General features: G+C 38.8%; 1 protein-coding gene across 4 annotated transcripts in view; it reads left to right on the plus strand.

Annotated features, from left to right (window-relative positions):
• Positions 1 to 25,897, plus strand: part of acsl6 (acyl-CoA synthetase long chain family member 6) — a 37,597-nt gene that overhangs the window by 6,187 nt on the left and 5,513 nt on the right. For all 4 annotated transcript variants that reach the window (XM_051400623.1, XM_051400621.1, XM_051400622.1 and 1 more), the window contains 14 exons: positions 7,063 to 7,283; positions 8,664 to 8,778; positions 10,046 to 10,110; positions 11,384 to 11,485; positions 11,871 to 11,970; positions 12,705 to 12,883; positions 14,939 to 14,971; positions 15,917 to 15,968; positions 18,055 to 18,128; positions 18,348 to 18,425; positions 21,960 to 22,094; positions 22,576 to 22,710; positions 24,239 to 24,334; positions 24,972 to 25,044. In XM_051400623.1, the coding sequence (XP_051256583.1) occupies positions 7,080 to 7,283; positions 8,664 to 8,778; positions 10,046 to 10,110; positions 11,384 to 11,485; positions 11,871 to 11,970; positions 12,705 to 12,883; positions 14,939 to 14,971; positions 15,917 to 15,968; positions 18,055 to 18,128; positions 18,348 to 18,425; positions 21,960 to 22,094; positions 22,576 to 22,710; positions 24,239 to 24,334; positions 24,972 to 25,044 (1,441 nt within the window). In that variant the 5' untranslated portion in view covers positions 7,063 to 7,079. The remainder of the gene's footprint in view (positions 1 to 7,062; positions 7,284 to 8,663; positions 8,779 to 10,045; positions 10,111 to 11,383; positions 11,486 to 11,870; positions 11,971 to 12,704; positions 12,884 to 14,938; positions 14,972 to 15,916; positions 15,969 to 18,054; positions 18,129 to 18,347; positions 18,426 to 21,959; positions 22,095 to 22,575; positions 22,711 to 24,238; positions 24,335 to 24,971; positions 25,045 to 25,897) is intronic.

Genomic DNA, 25,897 nt, shown 5'->3' on the forward strand with positions numbered 1-25,897 from the left:
ATCAAGCCAAGAGCCACAGTTAAATTTAATCCTTTGATAGAAATGTTACACCTCAGAATACAAAACCTTCTGTGTGAGCTGATGAGCTTTAGGATCCTCAAACTCATTGTAATTAAACTCACTCACATCATCCACCTTAAGCTAATTAAAGCTAATTTAGACATTTAGAGTCAATGTTTAAAGCTATAAAGATTTCACTTGCATGTTCTGATCCATTTTTATAGCAGAAATCTGTAACCTGGCCCTTGGATGAAGCCCTGCTAAGGGTTGAGGTCCATTCAAACATTCTGTACCATGTACAAAGTTCAAATGTTTATTTTTTTTAATCCAGCTGTTCGTGCACAGTATGTGCTCTAAATGTTTTGTAACAGATATGACAGAGTGTGTATTTTGTTCCAGCAGTACAGTGTTAGACTGTGCACATCTGTCAGGCTTTCCAGCCAAGTGTATTTCTATTCATGTTCCCTCCAAACTAGACATTGATTGACATTGCATCAGCATTTTTTCATCAGTCTTGATTGTGTTTTGTTGTCTTTGCCTTTTGCTGTTTTGACAGAAGTCATTTAAGATTAAACGTTAGTGATACTGACCCCATCTCTACATTACATTTCAAAACATGACAGACATAGGACAGATGGTGTAATTGAATATCCTAAGTAAAATTCCACATTATCAACAAAAATCCTGTTTTAAACCAAAATGTCAGTCAAAAGAGAGGTTCACATGCCACAGGCTCTTCAAGAAAGAGCTGCAGCAGGCTGTGCAGCAGCGAGAAGACTTTTGAAATGTAATAAGAAATACAGCACAAAACTAGATGTTAACATTTGCGGTGATCATTTAAATGTATGATTCTGTTGAAGAATCAACAGAATCATACAGAACAAAGTCAGCTTACAAAAAACATTCTGATCTTAACTGAAGATCAACTTATTAGCTTTTACCAAAGCTTTCAACCAACTTTTTGGACTTGATCAGCAGATGGAGCTTGCTCAGTTGTAGTATGGATCTTGACGACAACTCTATGATAAAAGAGAAAACTATGTATGCTGATGAAGACAGTGAGCTGTAGTCAAAAGCTTTAATAAAAGCTAGTGAGTGGACCTTGTTTCTTCTTCCTTTTTCCAACTACTGTTAAGGTCAAGAGAAAACATTCACGCTCAAGTTTTGTCTTACAGTGTTGTACTTACAATAAACCTTTATTGCTACTTTATGGTTGCAATCTAGATTACATTGATGGTGTGTTTCCTGTTAGTCCTAAACTTCCCTCAGGCAAATGTATGCATCTATGGCTTTTTAATGGACCAGTAGTGAGAGAGATTACGCCTTGAACCGTGGGACTGCAGACAACAGTCCTTCATCCTCGAGCAAGACATCAAATCTACCTGCGTTCATTTGTGATAATTCTATATAAGTTCAGCTAAATGCTTGAGCTGTAAATGCAATAGAATTTCCACTGTGGGGACAATATAGATTTTTATGGTGTGATGTGCTCTTGATTTCACAAATTAAACTCAGAGGTCTTTGAGTTAACATGCTGATAAAGGTCATTGTTATTGCTGATAGGGATGCTGCTGACCTGCTGTTCTTTTGTTGCACCAGCTGTAGCAACAATCTTTGTAGAAGCCAACAGGGATGGACTTTAAAGTGTACGTGCAAGTGTGTGTGTGTGTGTGTGTGTGTGTGTTTGTCCCCGGGGTGTGTTATTTAGGTTACTACAGGACAGAGAGTTGGACACCAAACAGGGCCATAGGCTGTAGTGGAGAGAAGGTTGAAACAGCTGAGCAAATGACCCTGTTTATCCAAAATAGTCATGCAAATTTAAACATGTGGCCTGATCTCAACTTGCTGTAATATCCATCCCTTGCCTTCAAGAGGACACACGTGATCAAATGTGATTTTAGATCATACTTGAGCAACTGAATGCTCATTCTGAGAGTGCTGAAAAGAGAGATACATTGAATCTGTGTCAATGTATGGGGTTACATACATAAGCTTGTTAGCTGAACATGAACCTCTTCCCATAATGAGACAGTGTACTGAGAATTCACCTCAGGGTCATCATGAGTGAAGGATACACTGGTTGTCATCCAAATTAGGGGAAAAAGAAGACATTTGTTGGAGGAGCCTTTTGAATCTGACAGATGTTTCATCCCGTCATAGCTTTTTTCAGAAATATATTATCTGAATGAGTCAGCCCCTAAAATATGACACAGCCACTATGTATAGTGGAGGGATGATTGATTCTTAAAACCTTTCACTGCCTACCACCCAGCACTCAACCCCGCTCTGTCTCCCTACAGTCTGACATCACTTTTTAAGAGGAATCATTTTCAGCGAAGAGTACAGTACAGTTGAAGTTCAAGTGAGTCGTCAGAGGCCTGCATTAAGATGACAATCATTGTAGGTCAGATTCTGCTCTGAACATTTCCTGCTCTGTCTTGTTCCCATGTTTTATCTTTTATATTAGAAGTAAACCGACAGTTTGGGGTTTTGTGTTTTTTTTATTGTCAGTCAAACAGGAAAAGGCAGACGAGAGCAAAACAAGCAGAGAGAGAAACAAGACGGGCAGTTGAATGTTTGCATCTCTCCTGGAGGCCAATTAGGTGTCTGGCAGGCTGTGAGTCTCCTGCTGCTGCCGGGCTATTTCATAGCAGGAAGATGTGGCACTCTAGCATGCCCATACTGTAGCACTCGCTGATTCATTTAACCCTGCATGTTCCACATGGGAGCCCGTTCCTTCACAAACATTTGCCAGTAGTGGGTGTTAACTTATGAATCAGCAGATGTGGATTATTTCCAGATGTAGTCCCACTTTAGAACATAAACTCTGAAAGTTTCCAAAATATGTGTTTTGCTCCCACATGAGCTCCCAAATGAGTAACAAAGAAACAAGTTTTGTTACAAAATGAGATCTACGTGAAATTACACATTATACATGTTTATAGATCAACAGGATACACTTACCGTAATCTGCTTCATAGAAGAATGGGTATAGGTATATATCTATATAAAAAAAAAACTACATATGTTGTTTTATTTTATTTTATTTTATTTTATTTTATTTTATTTTATTTCATTTTATTTTATTTTAGGCTATTCTAAATTAGAATATTTGTATATGTGCTCTGTGTAGCATAAAGATGCTACCGCATTTTGCAACCCTGTGTTGTAATGACAAATAAATGACCTTGATTCCTCTTGACTAGAGCAAATAACATCTGTAAAATTCAGTTTAAAATCACATGTTACTGACTCGACAACCCAGATCCAAAGCTCGGTCATGTGTTTGTGTCTGCACACAACCACTGACATGTCAAAAGAATATTTTTTTACACCTGCAAGATTGAGTTAAGCCAAACCCGGCATCCTCTATTCCAGCCACCCGCACAGTAGGGTCAGTAGGTTATGAATGTCTATATTTAGAGCTTGTTGAGTGCTGTTTCCCCTCCTCTGCCTCCCTTTTCAAACTCCAGCTAATCCACAGTGGCTCTGTCATCCCTGCAGCCAGGACACATTAGCCATTGAACACAACACAAAAGCACATGCAGTGAGCTACGTTACATTTATGTCATCTACTCAATCTGCTTCTGATCAAAAAAATCCCAGATGCATCAGTGTTTGTAGAGAACATTTGAACTGTACTTTATTTTGCATGCTGGCCAACAAGCAGACAAAGCATAAATAAATATGTCATTAGTCATTGTTAGAGGGGAAAAAATCCAATCCCTCAAGTTTCATCACAATTGAGATCAGTGGTGTGGCAGTTATTGTCTTAAACAGTTTGAAACTTTATTTATAATTATTTCAGTACATATTGTTATTATGGTTTTCAGTAAAATCAAAATCATCATGTATCTGAGAAACTTTTGGCGTTAAATTATAGTGTTCTCATTTAGCCAGTCAATGTGTCTCTGTATCTGCATGTGTCTATTAAGTTAAACTTTAGTCTGAGAAAATGTTTGACCTTTAATTATGGACCACTGGGCAGATCATTTCTATAATGAGCTCAGTGGTTATTTGCAGTGTCAGCATATTTCTCATGAACATAAAAGCCTCAAAATCATCTCAGAAGTGATTATCGAAGAGATTAAATGCATTTATTATCAGGCAGTGCATCTGTATCTACAATCAGATCCCTTGTAAAATGAAGTCCATTGTTGTAGAACGAGTAAGATTACTGTTTCTGTACCAGAGGAGGTAAACACGATGGCGTTTGTTGATGTTGGCCTGTGTTTGATAGCAGGGAGGTTTGTTTGTTTCTATATGTCACGGTTCAGCTGTTCATGTCCTGTTGGCACGACACCGACATGGAAATTATCTTCTCTGTGTATGGTGCTGCCTGCCTGGCTGGTGCTTTGTCATTGATCGTCCCATCAGAACTGTTAAGATACATCAGCTGTACTGTAATATGGAACAGTACAATGGTCAAGGTACTGTAATGTGGAAAATAAAGCGTATGATAGAAAGACATCCACTTGTTCCACGCTGATCCGATCACGTACAAGGAATTTGCCTTTTACAATGAACGACAACTCAACCACACAGGCTGGGTTGAGTTGTGGTTGTTGTTCTTAGACAGAAAGCATATTTTCCAAAAATATTAAACTATAAAATAACCAAAAGCTTTATTTATATAGTAGGATTAAATTAAATTACATGATGGGATGTGCGATATAATGCAGATTGTAGAATCCTGAATTCAGTACAGGTAAAACAAATCTTTCTTTCCAATTTCTTTTCATGTTTTCCATTTTTAACTTTTTCGATGTCCTGCTGTCAAGAACTTTCTCAAGAGTTTTTAGTCTATTCCAAATACTTGAAGCTGTGCCAGATTATGTTTTCAATTTGTCATGTCTTTACAGTAATTAAGTCTAATCGGACAGACTCCAGCTGGGTCCCTCTGTGTACTCAACAGGGCATGACATTTCATCCCAGAATTAGCTTTGACATTGCAAATGCTTCAACATCCACACACACATGCCAAATAAAAGCCTTGTTTAGCTCAGAAGCATCATTCAGTGGTTTCTATTATTTACTATCATGCTCAACATTTCCCAGCACTTAGGTAGCTCTATTCCCCCTATCGAGATTACTGGAACTGCAGAGAAAGAGGGGACAACAGAAAAAGAGGAAATATCTGATCAATGCCTCAAAAAGAGAAGCAGAGAGTCCTGCGGTGTTAAAGAGACAGTATTGTTTTCAGACATATCAGAGGGATGTGTCACACTGTGGTTTTTCAGTTAAACGGGACAGTTTCAGTCTTTACAGAAACTCGAATTAAGAGGATTCGAGCCCAAGAAGAGTTTGGGAAAGCAGCATCAGGGAATTCACTGTAGAACAGTTGCAGGTACTGTGTTTCTGGCTTGAATCAAAGCAGCGGCAGTGATGAGCAATAGTTGTATTAAACTGTGTAAATGCGGTTTCATGTGTCACTGCTGCTTTTACAAATGACTGTAGGTGTGCAGCCTGCTGACAGCGTGTGTGTGTGGTTGTGTGTGTGTGTGTGTGTGTGTGTGTGTGTGTGTGTGTGTAGAAACAACGCTTACAACATGTGAGCACTGGGGTAACATAAAGAAATTGGTAAAATTAAGACAGGTAAGTTTAAGAGCATAAGTAATAATTATAAAATAATTGAAAATATTTTCAAATAGATTAAAAAAGTGACTTCTAGTTGCTGCTAACTAGGTGTTTACATCACTTTTAATACAACCAATTTATACTTCATTAGATCTCAAGAGTCAAAAAGAGACTTCCTTTTGTTGGTTTTAAAAGTCATGCAGCTTTCTGAAACCCATGTGCAGGATAGGTTCATATGAGTCAGCTTCTCTTTAGTAAAGCAGCAATAGTGCTTCTACTCAAAATATATAAGGAAGGTAACAGGTAAATAAGGAAGTTAATGTTCCCACGGCCTTAGATATTTATACCTATTAGCCTCACTGTGTGTTGGTATCTGCATGTCTGTGTGGGAGCGAGAGAGAGTGAGAGAGATAGAGAGTGAGCAGACAGGAAGTGATTCTGATTGGCTGAGAGCTGCAGCAGTGCTCCAACGCCATTCGTTCGGTCAGGTGGTGCTGTCTCTGACTCATTTCCCAGGGGCAGGGAAGGAAACCCTCCAGTCAGCGCTGAAGCCAGCCTCCCCCTCAGATAAATTATGCATCTCACAATGTGTGTGTGTGTGTGTGTGTGTGTGTGTGTGTGACAGAAGATTAGCTTTACCGAGCGCTGTGCCGTGTGTGTGTTTTATCTACTTTCTAGTCCCCCCACTTCTCAGTGCTGTAGTGTAGATTATCTATTTTGAGCTGTTTTTACAGTAAAAGTAAGAATGCGGGGGAGGAGAACTCATTCAACCTTTTTTGAAGTATAAATGATGCATTGAAGGTCACAGGATCCTGGTGGAGGTGCTGTGCGGTCAGATGTATTCGTAAAACACAGACAAGACTGGCTCAAAGTGGTTTAAACAGGGCCGTGAGAAATTTATAGGAGGGTCTAGTTTTGTGTGTCTGTGTATAGGCAAGCCTACTCACATATGTAGCATCTGTCTTTTTTTGCTTTTGCTTTTTTCTTTAAACCCCCAAAATGCAACTTGCTTTGAAAATACTGTGTGAAAATTGCATGTGTGGGTTTCCTCCTGCACTACAAAAATATGCAAGTCAGACAAACTGGAAACATACCGTCTAGACGTAGTTTCATTATGTCTTCAGCTGGCAGAACTTAATGCATTTTGAAATCAGTCCTTGGAAACATCATCCTCGTGTAATGTATTGTCATTTTTCAACAGCAGCGGTTAACAAGCCTCTAGTAAGCAACCCCCGGCACTTTATTTAGCTTATGAGGGTTCTGATTAGGTGTTGGCTGATCATGCCAAGACACATAAAAGCTGTGACTGAAAAGCACAGTTATTCCACTAAATATGCATTTTCAACCTACACAATAAACATTTTGAATGAAAATAGATTAGCTTAAAATTTTAATAATTGAAAAAAGACTTTTTTAATATTTCAGATGTCATAACAATGCTACTACTTAGAACTTGTAAGTCAAAGAGTGTCCTCTATCCTGCAGAGCTGAGTTCCACCCTGATGGAGAAGATGCAGGCCCAGGAGATGATGAGTGGCCTGAGAATACCAGAGATGGATGAGCTTGGCCAGTTCTTTCGCTCCCTGCCGACCTCCACGCTGGTGGGCATCGGCGCTCTGACCGCTGTGCTGGCTTACTGGTTGGCCACCAGACCCCGCCCCATCAAGCCACCCTGCAGCCTGCTGCACCAGTCTGAGGAAGTGCCGGTAAGACGGAGCACAGAAATAGATTCATAGATGCATTCATAAGTATATTAGTGTTAGAGTAAACATGGACACAAACACACACTCATTTCCAGACACACCAAGTGGATCATTTGCACTTCACTTCTTAAAAGTCCTATTTTTGTCCCCCAAATGGTGCTCTCTTACCATCCAGCTGCCAAAATCCAAATGAGAGAAGTCAGAGTTTATGTAATAAAATGCTGATACACTTATTTAGGGCACCTTCAGTTGTTATTATGCCCTCACAGCAATACGCTTCATGAGCAGGATGGAGTGCTTTGTGTTTGTTTGTTTTTTCCCCCTGGGCTTTACCTGTCAGGCCACATATGTGCTGCCCTAACCATCTAAACAGTGAAGCTTGACAGCAGCCTGAGAGGAAGACCTGCCGACACTACTGCAATCTCCTCTGCATGTTCTTTTGTACTTTGATTAAAGAGACACTAGATTTGAGCAACAATCAAATATAAGACAGTAAAGGACAGTTCAGTTAAGATGTAAATATTATCTATCAATAAGTGTCAGCCCTTTGTTAGTGAAGATCTACACCTTTGACACACACAGACACAAGACAATAAACATCGCAAATATTTTACAAAATGTGTACAAATGCTTGTTTGGACTTTGTTTAATGCCCACAAGCTGTGGATGCAACGTGCCCTCGATTACACCCATTCTGGTTCACCTTAACCACCATCCCCAACCTGACCAAACACACACTCTGTTTGTCACACAAACACACCACAGCCCTTTGCCTTCTCACCGTGACAGATGAGACTGGTAGCATGAAGTCAAACTTCTTTGAAAGGCTTGTTGTGGCTGTGAGGTTCTTTTTTGTTTTGGTATCCTGAGAAGGTGTTTGAAGTAGTCTTGCTACAGTCTAACAGATTGAGACGACAATGCATGACAAGACGCACAAATACACTGGCAGGTTTCGTAACACGCCAGGCTCCATAAACGTTTCAACCTAAATTACTCTTTTGCAAAAAGGAATTTGCTTCAACTGTTTTTTGTCTCTATGAGAATGAACTCTAATCACCCAGAATGCATCAGTTATGTACACACTGGAGACCAAAGCTCAGCTCAACTCAGCAGCACAGATATTTTTATATGCATTTGTGAGCTAACATAACACGATAATCCATGTTTTGTTAGCTCACAAATGCATATTTGCAGAACAAGGAAAACTATTCTTATTCTCCCTCAGGCTTTGGTATCCATCAACATGGCCTTTATGATGGAGAAGAATTAGAATCTTGTTTTTGCAAATAATCTTTTTCATTTTATTACCAACCCCCCCTTGAGGTTAGTGAAAAAGTTGTGAGAACGATTTTCACTGTTCCCTTGTCTCTCCTTTTGGGTCAGCATGAAGATGGAGGCCGCAGGTCCATGATGGGGGACAGCTCCAAGCTGCTAACTCATTACCATGACGATGCCAAGACCATGTATGAGGTCTTCCAGAGAGGCCTCCACATATCTGGTGGGTTTGATGTAAGGTGGCAAATAGGCACTATTTAGTGTTACAGACATGTGCTCTTTTGTCATCAGACACAAGTTTTCAAACTTCTAGATGTACAGTAAAAGAATACACACACACACACACACACACACACACACACACACACACACACACAAACACAATAATACCGTACTTTTCTTGTCAATTATATTAGACACGTAAGCAACCCTGTAGACAATGCTGTGGTCTGACCATAAAACATCCCTACTGCTGGAGGTAAAATGAGTCCTCTGGTTGTCAAGGCCATTGTTGCTAACAGTAAGCTCTGAGGAAGTTTAAGTGACTTAGTGACTGACTCAGAATGCAAAGACATTACTATCTCAATCATCTTTTTTCTTCAGAGGTGACTCACTTATAGTTTCTAACTTTTTAAAACAATTTTTAGAATAATTATACCATTGTCAATGAGAATTTTAGTATGTAAAAAAGGGACAGATGGAAGTGAATGATTAGTTACGTAAGTAAGGGGATGTCCCATAAAAAGTCAAGCATTTGTCTACAATACACTTTGCTTTTGGTGATTTATGGATATTCACCAATAAAATAATTTCAAATGGTGATCAATTAATTTGAAATAGTATAGTTTGAAAGCTTTAAACCTGCAGTAACTAGTAAAAAAAATATTATGGACAGCTTCATCTTTTCAGTTGGTATGACGGATTTGTTAGCAAATCCAGCAGTTATGGAGCAACATTATCATTCATTTGGAGTCCAATATCATTCTCTTTTAGCTCCACCAACTTCAGAGAAACATATAAGGGTTCACCAGGTAGTCGGTAACTGTGTCTGTCTGCGGTCTGGTGGTGAACAGCTGCCTGCTGTGACAAAAAAAACTACATCATGAGAACAGTGAGAGTGAACCAAATCAGTAAAGTTGTGGCTGGACAGCTAAACAATGAGCTGATACCCGTTATAAAGCTCCATAAAGCCGAGGAGAGCTGCAATTCCGGTGATAATACTATGTAGGTTAATCACTACAAGTGACCCGTTTCACATTGTCCAATTGTGTTACATTGTCATTTGATTGATTATTATAAAAATAGCGATTATAGCTGGTTTAAGTGACTGTTTTAGCCTACGTGGTTTGAGTTTACAATAACCATCAGCACTGCTATCATATATCATAATATATTTTTAAGTGTAGTACTATGTCCAACTGGGAAGGTTCTCATCATAAATATTTATAATGTTTTGTTCAGACTTTGATGTCTCACTGTGTTTTCAACAGGTGATGGACCTTGCTTAGGCTCGCGGCTCCCTAACCAGCCTTACAAATGGATGTCCTACAAAGAGGTTAGTGACATTCAGGGGACATCTTATCTTCACAACGACAGGTACAGTCCTAGCTGCGCACTTGCTGCAGGGACCAGGGTTCGAGTCCGACCTGTGTCCCTTTGCTGCGTGTAATGCCCTCTCTCTTCCCCTATTCCTGTCACTATTTTGCTGTCACTATCGATTAAAGGCAATAAAAGCTAAAAATAAAATTGACTGACCAGTAAATCAACTGATCATTTCAGCTTTAAATGTAAGATTCATCTTTTGTGTTGGGAAATAGTGTTAAATGTGTGTAGGTCCTTTTGTATTTGGAAAGTAAATATGAATGTGCTGCTTTGACTTATGCGTCACAAGTGTAATAAGTGATTAATTTCAGCTGTAGCACCAGGGTTGGTTCTGTATTCCCAGGAAGTTTTCTATTGCAAATTGTATTCTCTGGAAGACTTCAATCAAAGAATCAAATCAAATCCTGCTGCAGTGGAAAACTTCCAGCAGATTCAGGTTCCAACAGATCCCTGAACATGGGACATGTTTTGGAAAGTCATGGTTATGGTGGTGGAAGTGGGGGCGGTGGGTGGAGTGGAATTTTATTTAGACAAGTGATATAGAAATCTGTAGTAAAGCAATTCCTAAGGCCATGTGAAAAGCAAATTATGCAACCCTTAACATTTTGACATCATGTTATTTTATAAGAAAAAGGTGTGTGGAAGGTTTGTTCATTCATTGCACCACGTCAGGAAATCTATATATGTCCAGGTTGGAAAATAACGTGTAAGACTTCCACTAAAATTGGCACTTGAAAGTAGTTACGCTACTTTGTCTTCTGTCTATACACTGTGACATAAATCATGTTTTCTTTGATGTCTTTCACAATCACGGTAACTTAAAAAAAGGAGATTTTGGCAATTCAACTGCTTACAGAGTAAAAGGTCATGAATTTCTTCAGAGATGAAAACTGTGCTTTCCAAAATTGGCTTAAAATTGAGCAGATGACATTTGATTGTTATTGTATTTTATAGTTGAAGCATGATATAATACAAACAACATACTATGACCAACATAAACATGGATTTCCCTTTTTTTCCTAAATCCTATCAAACTCATTAAGTACACCGAAAGCTTCGCATAAAACTGTTTCCCAAGACATTGAAAAGCAGAACAAAGTCATAAAATACAGAGTTTGTCATATACATTACATGAAGTAATCTCTATTCTTGGAGGTCTACTTCCACATTGTTTTGGTTCTTTTTCCCTAACCAATCACCTGCTGTTACATCTGCCCACTCCATAGGTAACGGCCCGTGCTGAGCATCTGGGTTCAGGCCTTCTGCACCAGGGATGCCAACCCAACCCCAACCAGTTCATAGGAGTGTTCGCCCAGAACAGGCCCGAGGTGACCCTTGTTTACTGTCTCTTAACTATGCATGCTGTCTCTCACTCTGTCACTTTGTTTCTCACAGTCTCTCTGCTTCACCATAGCACACCAATTGGCTCGGACAAGATACACATAAACCATTTCACAGATGGTTTCGTTCATGCTGATGATGCTGATGTAAACACACGCATGCTCAAAAATATGTACACACTTCTCTGAGCATCTTCACATGGAGATCCCCCCTCATTTTCACAGATAAACCTTTTGTGTTAAAAAATAAAAAAAAAAACTGTTATGGCTTAAATAGATATTAGTTGGTATATGCATGGTCTCAAAATATATCATAAATATAGGAGTTAAAGTTGCATTTGACCTTTGAACTCTGGCTTGTGTCTGATTGTAGTGGATCATCTCAGAACTAGCTTGCTACACCTATTCCATGGTGGTGGTTCCCCTTTATGACACACTGGGCCCAGATGCCATTCGGTTCATCATTAACACTGGTAAGAACACACACATCCCACACAGACAAACAAATGCTAACTGGCAGTCATGCTAACACACACACACACACACACACACTTACACACACACACACCAGTATTCAGGAGTGATAATCTACTCCATGCCTGATCATTTTTGAGTTTGGGATGTAAATATGACAAATAACCATCTTCTGTTTGAAACCATGAAGCTTCATATAATTGCAGTGGTATTTCACAGAAGCTCTTATCAGTATGACTGTCTGAAGCAGTAGCTCAGCAGTAGCTTTTAGCAGTAGAGCTCCCCTCACTGGTGACTGAGAGCACTAACACACTAACAGTCAGTAGTGATACAGAGTGTGTTACGTCCTGGGTAAAAGCTTAATTAAAGACTGAAAAAGCCATAGAAACAGTCATAATGGTATAGCTGTTCTGCAAGTGTGTGACTACTGAGCCATTAACCTTATAAACTTTGCTTTTATAGGCCTAAGTTTGTACTGTACTGAACTGGACATAACTACAAATGGACTCTGATTGATGATTTATTAAGTTAATTAGATTAAGCTGATTATTTTAATGTTTTGGAACTCTAGAATCTCTCTCACAACCTTTAAGAATCTGACATTTGATCAAATTTCAGCTGAATCCCAACTCCACATTTGTGTCTTTTTGTTTTGTTTTGTCCCTTTTCGTTTCTTATTCTGCTGATATTCACACAAGGGTGCGTGTGCTCTTGTGTGTTTGTGTCGTTTCAGCTGACATCTCCACGGTCATCTGTGACAAAGTAGACAAAGCTCAGGTGCTTCTGGATAACGTAGAGCGGAAGGAGACTCCGGGCCTGCGAAGAATCATCCTGATGGATGCCTTTGACTCTGCCCTTCTGGAGCACGGAAAGGGCTGCGGCGTCCACGTGCAGGCCATGCAGGAAGTCGAGGTATGACACGTAGGAAGTAAAATCTCTATGAACTATGAATAAAGTAATTAAAAAAACATATTTTAAACTAGGGGTGTCTGTGGCTCAGAGGTAGAGACGGTCGTCCACTAATTGGAAGGGTGGTGGTTCGATCCCCGGCTCCTCTCGCTGCATGTGTCCTTGAGAAAGATCCTGAAATTGCTCCTGCTGCTGTGCATCGGTGTATGACTGTGTGTGAATGCTTAGTTTCCGTTCTGCAGTTGGCACCTTGCATTGCAGCCACTGCCGTTAGTGTACGAATGTGCCTCAATTGGGGAAGTATGGTATGTAGTGTACTGCGCATTGTGTGGTCAAAAGACTAGAATGGTGCTAGTTCTCAGAGTGATCTGAATTACTCATTAAAAATGAAAAAGGCTTTTTTAGTGTGTTCTCCTGAGTGGTTGTCGAAAGCAGAATAAGAACTTGACAGGTATTTACTGTAACTCAAGAAATGGTACTTTTACCTCTTTTCCATCCCTGTCAGCTGTCAGCACTCTTAGCTTCATCTAAACACAAACACATGTGTCATATATATAATTATTTAAATCTTAGAAAATGTTGTTATATGTCAGTAAATTAAGGTTTTCAGGCAATGTATCCATTAGTGGCCATATCAACTATTGATTATTTCAATATAGTTACATTTTAGAAAAGCCCAATTAATTCTCTAAACCAGCTGGACACTGTAGTTTTTAGCAAATAATACTCAAATAGAAGTACATTGTGCATTCCCGGAGAGTATTTTCTGCTCTATTGATTGTTTATGGCAACAGGACAGTATATGTGGAATTGACTACAGTGCCCATGTTAATGTTAATGAAGGAACATGTTGCCAGTGCAACACTGTAGCTCCTTGATGTGTTTTTAATTTCTGGACAGCCATGGAGCTCTATGGGTTAATAAGGAAAATATATTGTTATGCTGGCTGAGGCTACATTACTACAGAGAATTTTCATATCCATTCTTCTGTATGTCAGACAAACATTATTGTTTTTTCGCAAAGTAGATATTACCGTTAAACCGTGATTAACCCGAACATTCATGGTTAGACTGTCAGTGAAACAGCATTTGATTTAACTATGCCACCACAGTAATCGCAGCAGCAACCGCATACCTTTTTATAGTCTGCTAAAATCCAAGAGTCTCAACTATGCACAAACTGAAATTCCACAAACAGCCAGTCAAAACAAACTAAAGGTAAGATTTAATCAGCACAGACCAAAAAAAATCTGTAGTTTGTTGGGCATGTTAGATGGCATCTCTACTCATGGTATTTCACAAGCACAAAATCACACGCAGACAATACAAAGTGTGATAAAACTGACTGCCACATGTTGTTACGTCTCTATGTTTGAATTGCAGTAATTTCACTGCTATTTTCATTCCTGTAATTGTTAATGCTTCATTAGTACAATCATAACAACACATGTGAGACTGGTCCTGCAGATCATAACTGTGTCTGTAGCAAAGGCCTATTTAAGATAAATGCAGATTTTCTTTCCTTTTCTTACTTTATTTCTGAATGTATCATAAACAGAAAGAATTTGTACTCTTACACAGCCAAATTATGATATTCCAATGAGTTGCAGACTAAGGACTTTCACAGGAAAATAGTTGACAGTCACTTAACATAGTACGTAACTTGCATTTTTCTGTGATGATCAGCCTCCATGGAAGTATCGGATCTGTGCCAGTGTGGTAGACGCCCAGTTCATCTTTGTTTACCATGTGGCTTAAAATAAATGACATGACTTATTGCAAGTTAACACAGACCCACAATCACAAATTCAGCAACAAAGTGTGCGTGCACGAATGCTATCATGAATTCAGGAGATTTTACACATTTATTTTTCTAGAGATGGTCATAGAGATGTTTGTTTTCCATTAAAATACTACCACCAAAATGTTTGGCATTTGGCAACCAGATGATGAGAAATGAAACATGCTGTCCTTGGTTTAGAAAACACTTATGATTTATGCATATGAAGTCCACTAGTCAATGAGTAATAGTTGTTTTAATGTTGTTTTTTCTTACAGGCTCTGGGCAGAGAGCACTACAGAAACCCTATAGTAAGTACTCATTAAACATTCTACTATACAATACACTGTAAAACATTTTTACATTTTTAATTCAATGCTAGCAGCATGGCTCTGTCGGTCCATGACTTAATTCAGTTCAATTAAATTCAGTTTTATTTGTATAGTGCCAATTCATAACAAATAGAGCAGGTCTAGACAGTATTCAGAGACCCGACAGTTCCCACCATGAAGCACTCTGCGATGGTGGCAAGGAAAAACTTTAGTCCAGACTAAAATATCTCAATACTACATGATGAATCTCACTCTACTCTGTGTTTATTTCTTAGCAGGAGATGTTTACATGCTAACATACTAATGAACATGGCCGACTTTAGTCATTTTGAACATTTTAGCATGCTGATGTTAGCATTTAGTTAACAAGTCCAGCCTCACAGAGCCATTAGCATTGTTAAGTAAATGCTCTTTTTGGTGTAATGAACTCAGGACAAACTTGTTTAGAGACTATTTAGTGATTAATGTAACAGCTAAAAATTCTCTTATAAAAAATTATACATAACACAATAGCAAAGAAGCATAATGTGTTGCTGAATGCTTTTTTGTTTTTGCTGTTCTGTACAAAATAAAAACAAGTATCTGTAATGTGACAGATCGTTTGACTTCACAGTTTGCTGTTGTTTACTGATAAAGCACTGAACATTGACAATTATGCCCCAACCCTTTGGCTACTGGGCATTAGCCAGCTATGCAAGTATTTACTCTCAGTTGAAAGCCATAGAGAGAATCACGTCAAACTGTCTAGGTGACAGCTTTTTGGCAACTTACACCCGAAGACTGCACGAACTACTACTGGTACGACGCCAGTGGCTTAACATGACTTATTCTATAGTGACGTGTCATCGCAGGTTTCTCCATTTCTTCTTATGATAAGTTAAAGAAAAATCTTATGGTCTGACTCATACCATTGTTTCTCCACAGCCACCAGTACCGGATGACCTATCCATTGTGTGTTTTACCAGTGGGACCACAGGTAATGATTGTATGAATAACATACATTATTTGTGTTTGTGTTTGAAATTCTTTTTTTTATTAAACCACTTCTCATTGAGCAACAGTATGTGCAAAATATTTCCCATACTACACCATGCCAAGCCAGGGAACAGAATGCCCCAATTTAATTAGCCGACAACCACACCTTCAACAAGGTTTCCCTCACTGAAATCAGTCCAAACAATATGTTCACCTTATTATTGCTCTTGCATGTGTACAAAGGGATACGTTCACTGACCTGATACTGCTCTCTTAAATTCCAGTCAAACAGTAATATGCTCTCTGACTCATCAGTCTACTCTTTGTTCTCCTTGTTTCCAAGTTATAAAAAGGTTACTCAAGATTTGAACTGCAGGTAACTTTGAATTCAAACAATTTAAAATGCCAATAAATGACAAGATTTTTGTCTGATCTAATATTCTCATTCTGCATTATTTGCTAACGGGTTGAACAGAACAACTTGCTGATGACACACCTGTTCCAATCATTACCAAATTCCTTTCCAGGCCAAAGCAGTGATATAGCAGTATTCATTCACATGCATTCATTAATTTTCCCCTCAAGAGTGCTGATAAAACCTTGGGTTCACAGATAAAACCTTAGGTTGGCTGCAACATTTGCCCTTTGCTTTTTATCTGTCAATCCCATGTGGACACAGCGTGTCGCTTACTCTGTCGGGCTTTTCCAGTACAAACTTGGATTACCCATGACCACACTCTCATGGTGACAATGGGTGTTGTCAATGAAACATTTAATTAAAAATAATGATAAAACAAAAGCTTGAAATGTCAATCTGTCTGAAATTCGATACATGGGCATTTCTGTGAAATGCATTTTCTTTGATAAGAAAAACACCATAAAAAAGTAAAAGTACAACAGGGACACTCTCTAATAGCTGGGATTATGATGATTTTTGGACTTAGAAATGGATCAAATACTATGTTTTATGAGGAGAAAGGGAGACGAGTATTTACTGTAAATGATTCCAGTTTCTTCACAGCAGCAGAGTGACATAATAGCAAGAGGATAATTCCTTTGCATGACCTGAAATTCCAAAGGGCAGCACATTCAGAAGGCACCACTGCTTTTGTGGGAGGTCTTATCCCACAGCAGCAACAGCCTCTGAAATCAACAGACAAGGGGAACAAAGGGAGGGTTATGTGAGGACTCACTGGTGTCAGTTTACCAGTGACATCAGCTGTAGCTTGCCAGTTGAGGGTCAACTGAAAACGCTGCCACCTGCAGGCTTTGAGAGAGACATGCAGTCATACAAACATAGGGTTCAATTTCCACAAATCACTCTTGATTTCTCGAGAATTCCCTCCATCTTTGTTGCAACATCTATTCAGCTTTAAAGCTCTAAACCAGCATTGCTCACAGCTGTGGGAAACAGATGACATGTCTGGAAAAAGGAACTTAAAAGTCATTGCTTCATATACTTTAGACTACAGTGTGTGTAGAAAGGTCTGAGCAATAATATTACAACAACTTGGTAAATGTTAATTATAGCCTGTTATAGGAATTGCCAAACAAAAGAAAGACTATGATTCAGGATTTTTTTTTTTTTCACACTAAAAGAGCTGTTTTAAATTGTGACATGATAGATTTCTAAATTTCCATGGCTTCAAACCACAGTCTGGTAATTTAAGTATTTATTTTAAGCAAAGATGTTGTCCATCAATGCAGGTTTTAAAGTGTCCAAATGAGAAAATAATGAAACTTTAGGAAAACTCACCTCAGTTGAAATAAATTATATATTTTTTTTTTCCTCCACACCATGTTCTCAGTCTGTATCCTACAGTATGTCTCTTCTTTGAGTATCCCGCCTGATTGTGCACTATAGTGCAAAAACTATATATAAATGCTCCTTTGTTAACACAAATCCTTCCTGGGTTCCAAGACATTACTTGTGATTCAAATTCTGAGGAACTTCTTTCAAAACCCTCTTTTTTTCCTGGTCAGATTCCCCTTGGATGACTATGTGACTGTGGGTTAGGTGAGGAGAGTTTCAACTCTGTGATGTCTTGGTGTGTGTGTGAGTGTGTACTTTCTTTCTGCTTACACAGGAAACCCAAAGGGAGTAATGCTCACCCATGGGAACGTGGTGGCCGATTTCTCAGGTTTCCTCAAAGTGACAGATGTGAGTGACCTGCTCTTTGTTAGTGCTTTACTCAGGACACATTTTATAGCAATCCATACACTCCCTTTCTGGGAGGTTTAATGAAGACCTCTGACTTTGCGGAGTGATTCATCAGTCTAGTTTTCTTTCTCCTGAAACCTATTTTTCACGATGTTGCCAGCTTGCAGGACCTTTTTTTTTACGATCCTCTAAATTTTTCCTTTGTTCTGTATCTTCCAGAAAGTAATTTTCCCCAACCAAGATGATTGCCTCATTTCCTTCCTGCCACTGGCCCACATGTTTGAGAGGCTCATTGAGGTAAATGGACTGTTTGACCACAGGAATGCGAAGTTATGAGTTTCAAGATGTTAAGAGGATGATTACACAGCATCTATAGTGGGCGTTCATTTGATATTATTTTATGTTGGGGAGGGAGAAAAAGAGGAAGGGAGAGACTCCGTTCTCCCTTTTCATCTCTGTTTCTTTAGTTTTGCTTTCCAACTCTAATGATGATGCTATAATTGCCTTTTACAGCCATTAGTATGCATGTTGCATCATTTTCTAGCACACTAAACCACACACACATGCACATGTACACGTAAATGAGTAAAGTACCTTCAATCTAAAATCTGTGTTATCTGTAGCTGGTCACTTATCAGGTTTCACCTCTACTGTGCCTTCTACCATATTTGGAAGATGACATATTTAAGCGTATTTATTTGGTTCAGTTTTTGCTGGATTAGTTGGACTGGCAGAGGAGTGGGAACATGCACCATTGGTCCATGCAGTGTCTGAATTACACAAATAATCTACTGTTCAAATGTGGAAAACTACTTTTCAGTTTCAGGTTTAGTCAGAAAGCTAAATTAATTCCATTCTATCCCACAGCACTGATGCCAGCAGGAAACTTTCCCTGTCTGCTTTGTCGTGCATGTGCATGTTTGCTCCTGTAAAAACCCAGTAAGAAATCTGTTTTTAGTACATGTCTGAAAACTCAGGGTTTTCCTCCAGAAGCTGTACACAAATTTCTCGTAATCCCTCTTCCCAATTACAGGAAACAGGGTTGCCTTTTACATGACATCAGGTAACTACAGGTTACTTGCATCTACATACTGAATGACTGAATTTTAATAACATTCACCACTGCATTTCCAAACTAAGCCTTAAAGAACTAAAGGATGGCATGTCGTCTGGATACATTTCTGCGTCCTGACAAGGACAATTGTTCCCCTGAGATACAAGAAAACACACATGCACAGCGATACCCACATCATACAGAGACATAAACAGTAAAGGTTGCATCAGATTATTTAAGCAACCCTTGGTGTTTGTGTCTGCTTAGTCAGCTGTCAAAACCACAGACTACAAGAGCACCTCGACAATAATACTCAAACACATGGCACACAGGAAACTGTAACGACCCTACAGGCCACCCTTTCCAGTGTTTCCTGTTTTGTTTTTTGTTTCTTATCAGTTGTTTGTTTCTTGCAGTGGTAGTTTGGTCAGCTTGCTCATTTAACTTCATCCTTCTGAGAACAAATGAAAGGCACGTTTTATGTAAAATGTTTCATTTTGAGAAGAAAACGGGTTCCTTGATGTTTAGGATTTGGTGTTTCCCAAACAGAACTGAATATGTAAACTAAACCACTTTAGAGTTTTAGTTTCAAGCCAGCAGTTTCCATACAATTTTTTACTAAGTGGAGGTCTGGAGGGTCTGGAGGATTTTTGCTGAGGATCTGTGAAGCCAATTCCAATCCCAGTCAATGGCACTCACTGGGTGTTTGTTTAGACGAAACAAACTGAAAGAGGTTGTGCTGAGACTGCATTTTTTCTCTCCTTCAGTTAATCTAAACCTTGCTGAACCTTTTTTATACTAAATCTAAGGTATTGTTATTTCATTAAGCGGATCATTAAGTGTATGTGTGTGTGTGTTGTGTGTGTGTGTGTGTGTGTGTGTGTGTGTGTGTGTGTGTGTGTGTGCCTTCATGTATGGGTGTCATTTGCCAACTGGGTTGCATCAAGTTGAACCACCCTGGTTTGTTTGCCTGCAGCAGCTTTGTCGGCAGCGTGAGAGGCAGACACAGGAAACCACCTAACTTCCCCAGAATGCAGAGCATCAGATCACACAATAGAAACAAGTTCAAAAGTCTCACACAAGCGAGACATGAAAACACACCGCTCAATATCTCATACCAGTGAAATAAAAAGAAAAGAAAGGGCAGACCTTGTGCTTCGCCCTATTCTCAGATGACTTTAGAAACAGGAAGTTGATCACATTATGTGCAATTTTTCACAGCCACTTGACTGCAAAATGTGTGCAGAGTGTATCCTCAGTCCATGTTCAGTCTGTGGAAGTGTCACATGCAAATGACCAGTAAAGGGGTGTGTGGTGCTTCTGTGTGCGTTCTCATTAAAAATATCTTTTGTATTTTGCACTATATAGCAAAATTTGCAAACTGCACATCAGTTTTCTTGGTTTTGTCGGTTGTTGATTTGAGTCAGGGTTGTTAAAATGTAACCAGGAGCACTAGTCATATATTTTACGCCCCGGGTGCAGTATCCTGAAGTAGAAATGAGTAGTAGCCAGCAGTCAGCGCTTTTACTGATGATTAGTAGATGATAACTGATAAATGAGTCACGTCTTCTGCTCCTTGCTTTATTTAATCCTTGTGAGTGCTGGCATCTCCTCTCATGTATGAGTGTCACACGCTGTCAAGTCGTGCCTCGACATATACAGTAGAGTGCCTTGTTGCACAATCAAACAATCAGCAAGTTCAACTCAGTTTATTTCAGTTCACTTGAAAGAGACAAAAAACTAAGTTGTCCACCTTTCACCTGGCTTAAATTTTTTAGTTGCTGGAAAAATAATATCATACATAGAAACTTGCGGTGGAGAGTAGCTATGTACATTGACGTGTACAATCTAACCATAAATAAAGCAGATAAAAGCTACTCCGCCTCAATCTCCAGCTTGATCAGTTACAACAGTAAAATTCTGCTTATCCATTGATACAACAATTTAAAAATGACATATATAACACATTAGTCTCCAGAACAAATACTTTTAATTTGATATTTTGAGTTTTTAACTTTTACTCAAGTAGGTTCTTTAATGCAGGACACCTGTAATGGAGACTTTTTACATTTTATACTTGTACTTTTAATTAAGTGAAGAATCTAAGTAATGAGTACACTGATAGAAACAAAGAACAGCTTTCACACTATTCTCTTTATTTTAGCTTTTTTACAATATAGTACAATAAAGTGTGTACAAATCAAAGCATCTGCACATGTGTATCTCTGTTTCTAAGAATCATTCACATAATTGACAAAAACAACATTAATGGAGCATTTTCTAATACATCACAAAGTAAAACAATGAAACATATATGCAAACAAGGATCCTCTTTTGGTTCAGTGACACCAGATTTGAGAGTGGGAGAATGGGAACCTTCACAATTTACGACAAATGTAATGACTGATACACAAACAGGTATTTCACAAGAATGATAAACGAGTGGTCATAGGTTTATCAGTAATTTAGCTATTTGTGATGTATCAATATTTCAGTGTATCACACAGTAGAGTGTAGTGCTAATTTGGCTACTGAGCAATCCACCGGATTATGAACAGAATCTTATGAATATAAAGGTTTTATTTTTTTTTTTATTTGGGCCCTAATGCACTTTGAACTATCGCTTTGAAAAGTGCTACATAAAAAAAGTTCACTTCCGTGAATTGCTATCAACTGAGTTTCATCTAAAAACTGAAATCTGTGTTGGGATTTTGTCTGTAAAAGATACCAGATCGCTAATAGCATTAGGCTCATTATTTGTTTGTCTGTCTCGGCAGTCTGTAGTGTACTGCCATGGAGGACGGATTGGGTTCTATCAGGGCGATATCCGTCTACTCCCAGATGATATGAAAGCCCTCCGGCCGACAATTTTCCCTGTGGTGCCTCGACTGCTCAACCGCATGTATGACAAGGTGAGATGAACAGATGACGAAAAGGCTTTTGAAAGAAAGTGTTATTTCCTTGTTCTGCTGGCGATGAAGCTTGTATAGTTGATTTAACTACAATCAGCTGTGACTGATGATGTGGTTACTGTTTAGAAAACTGACTCCTACTCTAAGAGGGATTTGTGGTTAAAATTAGTAAAATTGGTTACCACTGCCATATGAGTCATATTAAGCTCTTTTCCATCCAGTACTGTAGCTGTGGTTTAGGGATACAGTGAAGTGTTTCCTAATTGACTGGGACAGTCTGGTTTTCCCAGAAATGAATGTTGTGTAATAAAAAACTTACAGAGAAAAATGTGAGGAGAGCAATGGAGTTTTGGCACTTACGGTGGTGTTAGGTGAGGGCAAATTATTTACATATATAAATTTACATGTTTGTAACAGCTGGAACAGGAAGCCACAGTTGCCAACCAAAAATATTTGTATAATTTCTTTGTCTCGTCTGCAGATCTTCAGCCAGGCTAACAGCCCGTTGAAGCGTTGGCTGCTTAACTTTGCTGCCAAGAGAAAAGGTGCTGAAGTCAGCAGTGGGATCATTCGCAGTGACAGCATCTGGGACAAAATCTTCTTCAGTAAGATACAGGTAAATAGGGTTTCCTGTGCCTGAACTAACTGTGGCCACTCTGAATACTACCACTGATAATTTGATTCATTTCTGCAATGTATTAGTAAATGAAGGCCCTTTGAGATATTTCCTAGACTTTTGGCAAAGTTAAGGGAAATTAGGCATCTTACTACTGCACTCCAGGAATTTCTAACTGTCTGGCCCAAAGAGTGGTGGCACAAGTTCATCTCACACCTGCTTAATACTCACTGATTGCATCATTTTTGCATCGGCAAAGGCCTTGTTTGTTTGTTGTTTTTATTTTTATTTTTTTTACAGATTTTCACTGAAAATAAAATAAAAAAAGGAACAAATTATGTGCATGAACACACCCTGCAAGAAGTCACTGTTCACTGTAAATTACAGTATAAATGGGGAGAGAAGTTTATTAAGCACCAGAACTTCTAAAAGTTATTACAAAACCATAGGATCACGGGAGTTCTTGTCTTCATTTTTAAACAACCACCATTGCCGATGCAAATCTATCTGACGTGACTCAGGCTGAAATCATGTTAAAGTTTTGTTACTCACATTCGCAGACTTCCTTCATAATGTACCCTATATCCTGTTTTTTTCCCAGAACTAGAGGCTAAAGGTATATGACGCCATTTACAGGCAACCAAATGAAACGTGCCGTTACCTTGAATAAAATTATGGATTTCTCTGGGTCGGAACATTGTTAAAAACATGTGTACACAACTCAACAAAACATATAACATTGTTACATATTATACCAATAGCCCCTTCAAATTTTGTATTTCTCTATAATGTTAAATAATGACAGAAAAAGCAAAACAAATCGAAACTAAAAAACATCATTGAATTATTCATCAAGAGTTGAATAGGCAAAAATGCAGCCAACTGCTTCATCAGGGGTGTGTGGTTTGTTTAGTTTTAATTGATATTAAAAGTGATCAAACATCCTACCAACGGTCATCAGATTGTGGTTCAATTGTTGCAAAATCCTGATTGGTTCTCGGAAATACATGACATAACATTTTCTAACCAGACCCTGTTCACTTAAAACAAGAAGAGCTCAGAGAAAGTAGAACAAGAAACAGAAAATGCTTGCGCAAAATGACTTAACAGAACAATAAAGCAGTTAAAACTTTGGCAGAAAATTGAGTGTTCATGGACCCCATTTATAAAAAGAAAAAGACACTCACATACCCAGGTCCAAGTCCACCTTGAAACGAAAACAGAAAATTCCACACACCAAATAGCTCCTGTAGAAAATGTATTTATTTTGCAAGTGATGTTTCGAGCGCAAGGTTCTTCCTCAAACTTCCTCAAACTTCCTCAAAGTCATGTTGCACTCCATCACAATACATTGCCAAGTGAGCGGATTAATAAAAAGGCCTTTTAAGCTCATTCTTTGAAACCTAAAACAAATGCCAATAAATTCCTGGATTGTTTTTTTTTTATTATTATTATTTACATTATTTTAAGAATGTTTTAAGAAAATAAAGCCCCCTATGTATTAATAATGTGTTTCCTGTCTGAACAGGCCAGCCTGGGAGGAAGGTTGAGGATGATTATAACAGGAGCAGCTCCTACCTCGCCCAGCGTCCTGGGATTCCTCAGAGCAGCTCTGGGATGCCAGGTCAGACACACACACACACACACACACACACACACACACACACACACACACACACACACACACACACACCTTGGCTATTGTTGTGAGGAACCTCAGTGACATAATTAATTCTTTAGGCTCTAACCATATCCTTAACCATTGCAATTACATGCATCATATAAACCCTTCCAGCGCTCTCAAAGCAGTGTATTCAGACGCTGTTGGGAACTGTTTTCAAGGAAAAAGCTATTAAAACCCACTGTTCACTACCTGCTCTGCACCAAATCTCTGAGAGGTACAGTTAGCAACTAGCTGGTGCTGAGTGGAGCGTTTAGCAGCTAAAGATATGGCAACAGATTCCTGCTGCTGCCATTCAAACCTGTGGTGTGAAGGGCTTAGCTGAGTGATATGATGCAGCAGGGAGAGAGGGGAAAGGTTTTGCATAGGTTTGCACAGGTTTTGCCTACTGCAGCTTAAGAAGTGGGGATCAGACAAAATGTCCTCACTTTCAAGGTCTAAAACTATGTACAACCGGCACATAGAACATGCACAGATACACATGCTTATAAACAACATATCCACACACAGATGTAATATGTGGGTGCATTCAAGTCCTTCACACACACCTCTTCTCAACAACATCTGTGTCTGTTTGTAGGTGTACGAGGCGTATGGCCAGACAGAGTGCACAGCTGGCTGTACCTTCACCACACCTGGAGACTGGACTCCAGGTGAGTCTCAGCGTTTATGCAACAGGCCTAGAAATGAAAGACGGATCCTTATCTCTGAACTACTCTATGAACTTGTTTACTTGACTTGAGGCTCGGTTCAAAGGTCTGAAAATGACGTGTTTGAGTTACGATTTTCAGGAATAAATTACTCTGATAGTGGAATATTGTTTGACTGACTATGCACTGCACTGTGGGGTCACGGATAATGCCACAGCTGCTCAGACACTCATAAAAGGAGAGACCTGGAAGGGTGAGACTGATAGAAAAGAAAGTACTGTTAAGCCACATTATTAACAGACAAAATGCCTCCTTAGGTGACTGCCAATGTCAACAAACAGGTATAAAAGACAAGGACCTGCCATAACTGCCTGTATTTACCATCCATTGTGCTGTATTGTTGTGTTGAATCTCCTGGCATTGATGGTAATTTTCCAAGTGACCTCTATGCAATTACATAGACTTAAAGGCTGCGTTATAATTAGCTGTCTGATTTATTGTAAAGTGTGTCGTTCTTTGAAGACAGTCATCAAATAATAGATGTTAAGTTGAAGTTAAACCAGAATAAACCTGTGCATTTTCATATATATACATCATTCTTATTTCAGCTGTGCATGCAAAACAGTGAAACCTGTCTTTTGAAGGTTAACCATTTAAAACATTATTATTATTATTTGTATTATTTGTGTTATTTGTATTAAGCACACATCATACATTTACTTTTGGGAAATCTAAACACTAGCGCACATAATGTTAACTGCAATCTATAGCATCTGACACAAAAACATATTATAACATTGACTGTATATATAAAAACATTTAAAATGAAATGTATGTATGAATATAACTAATTATT

Source organism: Dicentrarchus labrax, unplaced genomic scaffold, assembly GCF_905237075.1.
Source record: "Dicentrarchus labrax unplaced genomic scaffold, dlabrax2021, whole genome shotgun sequence".
In the NCBI taxonomy this organism is placed as follows: Eukaryota; Metazoa; Chordata; class Actinopteri; family Moronidae; genus Dicentrarchus; species Dicentrarchus labrax.